General features: G+C 33.7%; 1 protein-coding gene across 1 annotated transcript; it reads right to left on the bottom strand.

Moving 5' to 3' along the window:
- Positions 1-2,302: 2,302 nt before the first annotated feature.
- K1.2 (inward rectifying shaker-like K+ channel) lies at positions 2,303-8,587 on the bottom strand. The gene is given in 12 exon segments (NM_001281081.1): positions 2,303-2,634; positions 2,886-3,467; positions 3,592-3,667; positions 3,751-3,945; positions 4,509-4,694; positions 4,821-4,853; positions 5,063-5,161; positions 5,447-5,692; positions 6,134-6,451; positions 6,542-6,599; positions 6,892-7,257; positions 8,382-8,587. Coding segments are annotated over 12 exon segments (2,697 nt in total).

Here is an 8,587-nt window from a genome sequence, read left to right on the forward strand (position 1 = left end):
CACGAATTAATCGGGTAACTCAATCCCCATAAACTCAGTGGGGAGCTCGACCGCGACATCCACCCAACAAAATTAATGAAAATTTCACGATCTATCATTACCTACATTTTTGCAATCTTAAATCACAAAAGAAATTAACGCTAAAATAAAAATTAAAAAACATTGCTTTGAGTTGGATTTGTTTTTTGGTAAAAATAAATTTATGTTATAAAAAATATTTTGAAAATTTTATTATCATCCATGCATTGTACTTCAGAAAGATTCTTAGAAATTATTTTTTGGAAACTGTTTACAAACACATCTTTTAACAGCCCTTTAGCTTCCTCTACAGAGCCATAAGTTCAATTCATCCAGACACGTAACTTTTTGGATGAAATCGAAGTTGGTTTTCTTTGAAAAGTCATTTGTCACAACTCCATCAATCAATGCCCACCTGCTGATGGGATGTTTCTTCCAAAATTGATAACATTAATGTAAATTTAAGCTAATAAATTAAGAATGACTAACATTAAAACAAATCTGGAGTTTAAGTTAAAAATAATCCATCGGTAGAAAAAAAATGGCAAGAATAGTACACATCTCAGAATATTTGTTAAACTAATCTTTTTGCATCCACGTATCTATCTATATAGATTTTTTTTTAAGTGTGTAAAATCACCGTTGGTGACTGTGATTTTAAAAGTTTCAGAAATTATTTTTAATTCATCTATGTTTTAATGATATTATGATTTTAATATTATTTTTAAAATATTTTTTACCATAATAACCATAAAACCACTTTTATTAAGGAATAACCTAAAATCATAATCATTAGCATTAATTTTTATATGAAAATATAAAATTTTAAAATAATATAAATAATTTATTTAGTTATTTTAAAATTTTAAAATAATATGAAAAAATAATTTTCTTTAATTCATATGTGATAAAATTCATAAAACAAATAAATATTTTATTTATCATAAATATATAAATTTTTATGGAAATGAAGGCGAAATTATTTTCTCAAAATTTTAAGGAAAATATGAAAAAATAAAGATAATATATATATAATTTTAAAACAGTTGTAAAGAAAAAATTTATTAAGGATAATTTGTAAATAAAAATAATTTTAAACTGAGAATGGAAAATTGTAAGAAATTTTTCACACTCCAAAAAGAACTTTAAGAAAATCTGGTACATCGTTAAGAAATTTTGGTACATTCATAATTTACACTAAAATTAAAAATAAAAAAACAAAGTTTTAAAATCTCATATTTTTTAAGTTGATGTATGGTTACATGAGTTCCCCTTAAAAATATTTATGAAACCCCAGGGTTTTAAAAAAAAATTGTAAAACCACAGTCTATGACAGTGATTTTTAAGGATATTTTCAAAATTTCTTACAATTTTCTATTATCGGTTTAAAATTACTTTTTTTTTTACAAATTATCCTTAATAAATTTTTTCTTTACGACTGTTTTAAAATTATATATATATTATCTTTATTTTTTTATATTTTCCTTGAAATTTTGAGAAAATAATTTTGTTCGGCATTCCCATAAAAATTTATATATTTATGGTAAATAAAATATTTATTTGTTTTATGAATTTTATCACATATGAATTAAAGAAAATTATTTTTTCATATTATTTTTAAATTTTAAAATAATTAAATAAATTATTTATATTATTTTAAAATTTTATATTTTCATATAAAAATTAATATTAATAATTATGATTTTAGATTACTCCTTAATAAAAGTGGTTTTATGGTTATTATGGTAAAAAATATTTTAAAAATAATATTAAAATCATAATATCATTAAAACATAGATGAATTAAAAATAATTTCTGAAACTTGTAAAACCACAGTCACCAACGGTGGTTCTAAAGAAAATTATAAAACCACAGTCACAAACTGTGGTTTTATGGATATTTTTGAAACTTTTAAAATCACAGTCACCAATGGTGGTTTTACACACTTAAAAAAAAATCTATGTAGATACATACGTGGATGCAAAAAGATTAGTTTGACAAATATTTTGAGATGTGTACTATTCTTGCCATTTTTTTCTACCGATGGATTATTTTTAACTTAAACTCACAAATCTGACTAAGAAGTGATTCTTATGTTTTTAGTTAAATTTATAAAATTCAAAAAAAACAAAAAAAGGTTTTATACATATTTTTCTCCATGTCAATCATCATTTTCTATTCTCTTTCCCCCATTTTTGTATGTTGTAAGATCCACAAAAGAGGAAAACTATAAACACAATTTTGAAATTGAAAACAACATTTTCTCCTGTCCCCTAGTTATATGTTAGTGTGGGGGAGAATCCAAATTAGTCCCAGCCTCTACTTGCTTAGAATTTTCATCTCCATCCTCACTCACCAGAATGAGATGATCACCATCTCTGATAAGCTCTATGTCTTCAACTTCTGCTCCTTCTTTGGTTACAACTTTTGTAGGAGAAAACTTGAATTTTTTGGCACCGATATCCAGTAGCTCCTGAAGGGACTGTGGCAGAGGAACCAGCTTCCCTGCTACTTCACCTTTTTCTGGGCAGCTAAGTGTCACTCTAGCAGGAAAGTCCCTTTGTCTTGGGGAAGTAGCAAAACTGGCTGCAGATCGAATAAAGCCCTTTCTCTCACCTGCATTATCAATTAAATCATAGTCAATCAAGAGCCATAATGAATATGTTCAAGACTATAATCTTTTTTCATGTTCATGTATACAGAGTTTATTGTTTTAGCTCGGCTTTATCTTCCTCAATCAATGTGAGTAACCCCATAACCTGAGAACTCAAGAAGTGGATGACTATTATCCTACATTTCACGATATTTGATTTCTTTTTTCTAGCATGTATTAGCAAAAAATTTAGGAGAAAAGAAGCCATGCTCACGTGTATTGACAGATGACATGATCCCAAAGAGTGAATTGTTGAAATTGTTGACCCTTCGCCTTGGACGGTTATCATCTATCCATGACACCTCAAGTCCTGTTGATTCTCTATCATGCTGAAAGGGCTGTAGATATGAGTCGCTCTTGAACTTCCCGAGGAAGGGGACCCCTGGCTTCTTGGTAGCTGGCACAGGGGTTAGTTTTTTAGTCTCCCGCTTGGTTTGGAACAGAACTTTTATTTCTTCATGGCCCTGTTGATCAGCCAAAGTCCTTGGGGTCCACCCATCGTTATCTAGCTTGTCAACATCAGCTCCTTGATCTAGCAGAAACTTAACTATTTCGATGTTTGCTTCAGAGGTTGCTGCATGAAGTGCAGTGGTGCCAGAGCTACTGGGATGTGTTACGTCCCCACCAAAGCGAACAAGGTCTTTGAGCAAGTCTAGGTCATTTCGTTCAACAGCAGTGCATGCATACTGACCCACATTGCTTAGCGGTATCTTCGCACCATTGTCCATGAGTAGTTTGATCATGGATTCATCTCTCTCCAAAATGGCATCCCACAGAGGAACAATTCCTTCTGAATCTGTATGAAATTAAGAAAAAAAAAATCAGAATATATGAAGTTGTAGGTAGGAGAAGCCATAGAGATTATGAACATGATACAATCATGACCAGATTTGAGATTGTATTCTTATGGTAATAGATACCTTTGCCATTAGGGTTTGCTCCATATTCAAGAAGCAGGTGTGCACATTGTTCTCTCCCTTTGGACGCTGCAATATGCTGTAGCATAGAAATTAAAATGAGCTTCAAGCAAAGGATATGTGTGTTTGCATGTATGCAGAGAGAAAGGGGGATTTTCAAACCAGAGGAGTTCGTCCATTGCTGTCTAATTCGTTTGGATCCAAACCACGTTTCAGCAACTGATGCAACAATAGATCATCTCCTCTCAAAACTGCAAAACACAAACTGAGAGGCAATTCCATTCTTCCCTGAGCTAGCATGCTCTCTATGTCAGCCAAAACTCCTTCCATTACTGGGTTTTTGTGCTCTTTCAAATGCTGCATCACCCAAAAAAAAATTAGCATAACAATTTGCCTTCTGACAATATGCTTGCTTTGACATGAAAGGAAATGTTAAAAGTGAACTTTTATGAATATAATTGTATGAGGTAAGCATAAGTATTATTATAAAATTAGCCTACTACTCAGAAATAACAGATCACAAAACATAAAGCAAACCCACTTTCATTCATTTCAGAGAGCTATGTAAAATTCATTAACAAGCATATATCCTCCGCCTCTTTCATCTCCACATCTACCTTTTCTTGGTTTTAATAGGTAAGAACATGCAGGTGATTAAGCTCAGAAGGGGATCAATCCAAATACAAAGTACAGTTTCCCTCAACATTTTACCAACTTTGTCAAACATAGAAGAACGATTTTTTTTGGAAAAACACTGTATTCTTTGTAAGTCACTATCTCCGATTATTTTGTAAAATGGAAGTAATTTCCTTTCTCTATTAGTCATAATGACAGCAAGATGACTTCCGTAGGAATGAGGAGAAATTGGAGCCTTAGTTGACTAGCCAAGCTATGTCATTATAGCTGTCAGTAATACAAACCTGAAGTAGATTGTTTATGATTATTGCTCCATCTCCAACGTTTGCCTGAACAAGATTTAGAAGTGCAGTACGGTTCAGACGAAGCAGCTGACACAGTCGTTTGGTCCTAGCCGTGAACAGTTGTGGCCTGTAACAAAGCACACCTATCTCACCACAGACATCTCCTGTCCTTATCTCTCCAACAACCTGCAATCCTCCATAGCAGACAGGATTCTTTTTATGATGGTGAATGAGTTTCCACATCTTTTCTCAGAGATCATGAAAATATACAGTTTATAATGCTAACTGGAGTGTTTATATCATTAAACTTACCTGTTCTATCGCATTCCTGCGTTCAATGAGCTCCTGTCAGATAGACTTCAATATAAGAAGCCCGAAAGACCAAAAAACAAAACAAAACAAAAACAGGAATAAATTCTTGAGTTTTGAATAGTAATAATTTGTAGAATGTGACCTATTTTACTATGTCTTTGACACAAATATATCATATAGATAGATAGATAGATAGATAGATAGATAGATAGACAAAGAGAGAGAGAGAGAGGGGTTCTTACCACAACACCAGTAACCAGTACATACAAGTCTGTAGGTGCTTCATTCTGCAAAATGATGTCTTCTTTGGGAGGAAAATACTCAGGCTTCATCTCTGAAACCTTCAAATTTAAAGACAAGGAAGAAGAGCTAAAATAAGAAAAATGAAGTTTTGGTGTGTGAATATGTGCATTTTTCTTAACAGGTTATGGTAAGATACTTATGGTCTTGTTACATGTGTAAATAGAAAATGTGATTCTTTCACTTTTGTAATGCTTAATTCAATATGAGCAAATTTTGCAGCTTTAGAATTGCATATGGTGAAATAAATCATGTTGACACATTAGAGAACGCCTTAAAACACTATCGGCACCAACAAAGAAGATTGATAGAATTAGAAAGATTACCAGTTGGAAAAGTAAGTCATTTGATACACCACGAAACAAGTACACTTTGTCCACAAGTGAGTAGAAGAGATAGTGTGAAATACTTGATCGAATGGCTTTAGGAAGGACTTCTAGGGTCTCTTGCTGTTGCAGCCCTTCTGAGTTTGTTCTATGCCTCAAACTCAAGTGAGCAAGCATTTGATCTTGCAGGCGTACAGGTAGTTGATTCCTCAGTGCAAAACTTGAGGCAGCTTGAATACTATCTCTCTGCAATTCCACATGAAAGCACCCTTGAAAAAGTTGAAGTGAGAAAGCACAAACATTCAAAATAAAAAATCCAATAGAACAAAGATGCATGGCCTTGAGTTTTTTGAATGAAAATCTGTCCCATATGCTAATAGAACTTGGACAAGCATGTTGGCTAATTGAAAAAGCAGCACCAATTTAAAAATGTAGTTCAGTTTCTTAAGAAGTCCATTCTATTTCACTTTGTGCAAATGGTGAATTTGAAACTCCACTGGAACAGAACTCAGAGGAAGTGACCAACCCGAAGTGGAAATAGGTCTCAGATAAAATGTTTTCAAGGTGTTACCGTTTTCTGCAAGAAGGGATGTTGAGCCCAAAAAATCCTTTTAACTTGAGCAGGAATGCTCAAAACTTGAGATCATCTCAATTTTAAGCTTAAGCAATTAGAAAGAATTTACTCACAAATTTCCTAGTTCGACTGGTACCATGGACAACCAAGTTGGTCATATTCCCAATCAAATATGATGTTAATCCAAGATTAAAGAGCATATAGAAGATGTCAAACACCATCTCCCTTGTATTCACTGCATGCAAATCGCCATAGCCCGTAGTTGTAAGAGTGGTGATTGACCAGTACATTGAGGTCACGTATCGTTGCCACAAACTGTGGGTATTAAGGTCCCCCATGACCAACCCAAGCCATGTCTTCTTTGGGTCACCGTGTTGAGAACCAAGGAGATAGTAGAAGCAACCAGCACAGTGAACTGCAAATAGAGTAACCTACAAGGAAATCATGATAAGATGGGTCATTATCAAAGAGTGCCCCCCCAATTTATCGGAAACAACCAAATATCCTCAGCAGGTACTCACACAAATAAGCTTTGCACATCGAACCCAAAAGTAGTTAAAGTTCCTATCTTTCTCCAATCTGTAATGATACAAGGAACAATGAAACTTTCATGGTCAGGAAACCAAATCATCAAGAAGATCCAATCATCAGAACAAAGATCGCTTCCTAACAAAGTAAAAAATTAGAACAGTTGTTGTTGCTAAACACATGGATTTGATATAAGCTTCTTTCATGATGTAGCAGTACTGAAACACGATTTCTCTGACAAGAAAGTCACCGATTCCTAAGTTGTCAGGAACTTAAAAACTTGACATCATATAAGAAAGATTATAACAATCCAAGAAATTGATGGTGGAAGCCCCTGGCTTACCTGGCAAACATAGAACTGACTCTTCGGAGACGCCAGAGACGGAGCATATTGAAGTAGCCATATTCTTTAAGAGGTTTGGGCAAAATTTTCCGAGCAAGTTCAGAAGGGATTGTGGAAATGACATCAAAGGCTAACCATGTTTTCGTGTATCTCCAAGCAATTAGCTTGTGATTGTCAACGAGGAGGTAAGTAGATCTATCGAGGTAGGCAACAAAGAAGGTCAAGATAATATCAATGGCAAAAAACCCATTAACTACATTATCAGCAATGGAGAGAGGCCCCTTTGGTTCTTCGAGGAATCCAAACTCAAATGGAGATACCCATGCTGTATAGAAGACCAGAAATACCAGATATGTCTCCCAGAGTCTGCAATTGTCAGTTTAGGCAAGGTGGGGTTCAATTAATTCAAATCATTCATAACATCAAGCTCAAATCCATGAACTTATGCTTGCTAAACAACGTAAGAAGATGGTTGTCTGATATTTAGCATTTAAAAGAAAGTGCAAAGCTAATTAAACCAGAAAAGCATTTGGGGAAAATACTCTGATCCTACTCAGTCATTCCATTTGAAGAAATATAATACAACATTGAAGTAATGATTCATAATAATCATTCCTACAGAGAAAAATCCATCCATGATAACAAGCATGCAACCGACCATCTAAGCTAAATGATTAATGTGATCGAAGCAGTTTCACATTTTATTTTTTAGCATAAAAGACCACCCAGAAAACTTGCAAGAATGCAAAGAAAATTTAAAAAACAAAAACAAACATAAAGGGAAAGGGGAAAAAGAAAAGGATGTTGCTTTTGCAAAATGATCTGTTTTGTCTCCTTTGTTTTTTTCTACTTTTTTGCAAAAAGTTTCAGAAAACCCCAAGGCTGTATAAAAACAAACCATTGAAATCAGAATCACATTCAAAAAAATCAACACGGGAAAAAAAAAAAAGAGATTCTTTAAATCTTCACCAGAAATCAAGCAATAACATGTCTGTTCAAGATACCACTACCAGGACAAACACTAAAAGATTCATATTCCTTCCCTTCCATGAGCTCCCATCTAAAGGACCCAACACATAGAATCTAAAAAGTCAGTAAATATACACTAAAAATCAAACAATAACACAGACATTCAAAAAAACCCAGAAAGATTATCATTCATATAAACCCCAAAAAACTCAAATTCGTGTGTTCTGGTATTCATTAAATATACACTACCAAAAGTAATCATCAACATTTATTCCAACAACCCAGATGAATAATCATTCATATAAACATCAAAAAAATAAGCTTTCATTCCGAAAACATTGATAAATCAATCATTCATACCAACATCAAAAGCCTCCAATCCGCTTGTTTGCATTCATTCCAAAAAAAACCCATAAAATAACGATGAATATGGAGATGAAAATCCTGAAAATCATGTGTTTTGAGAATGTCCCACAAAAAAAAATGATGTAAACGGGAAGAAAGATTGTCTGAAAGAGCACCTGTAACGGGCATCAAAAGGAGAGACAATGAAGCGACGGAGATTGATTCTGCGGTTGCTACGTGCGCCAAGAGAAGGGAGAATAGCACTTGTGACGCTGAAATGGCTTGCGTCGTCTCTTGACAACTGCTCAATGGCCTCTTCTTCGCCACCTCCTCCACACCATCCTCCCCTCAGCAATCCGCCTCTCTTTCGTCTATGCACCAT

The sequence above is a fragment of the Vitis vinifera genome, chromosome 4 (genome assembly GCF_030704535.1).
Source record: "Vitis vinifera cultivar Pinot Noir 40024 chromosome 4, ASM3070453v1".
NCBI classification, from domain to species: domain Eukaryota; kingdom Viridiplantae; phylum Streptophyta; class Magnoliopsida; order Vitales; family Vitaceae; genus Vitis; species Vitis vinifera.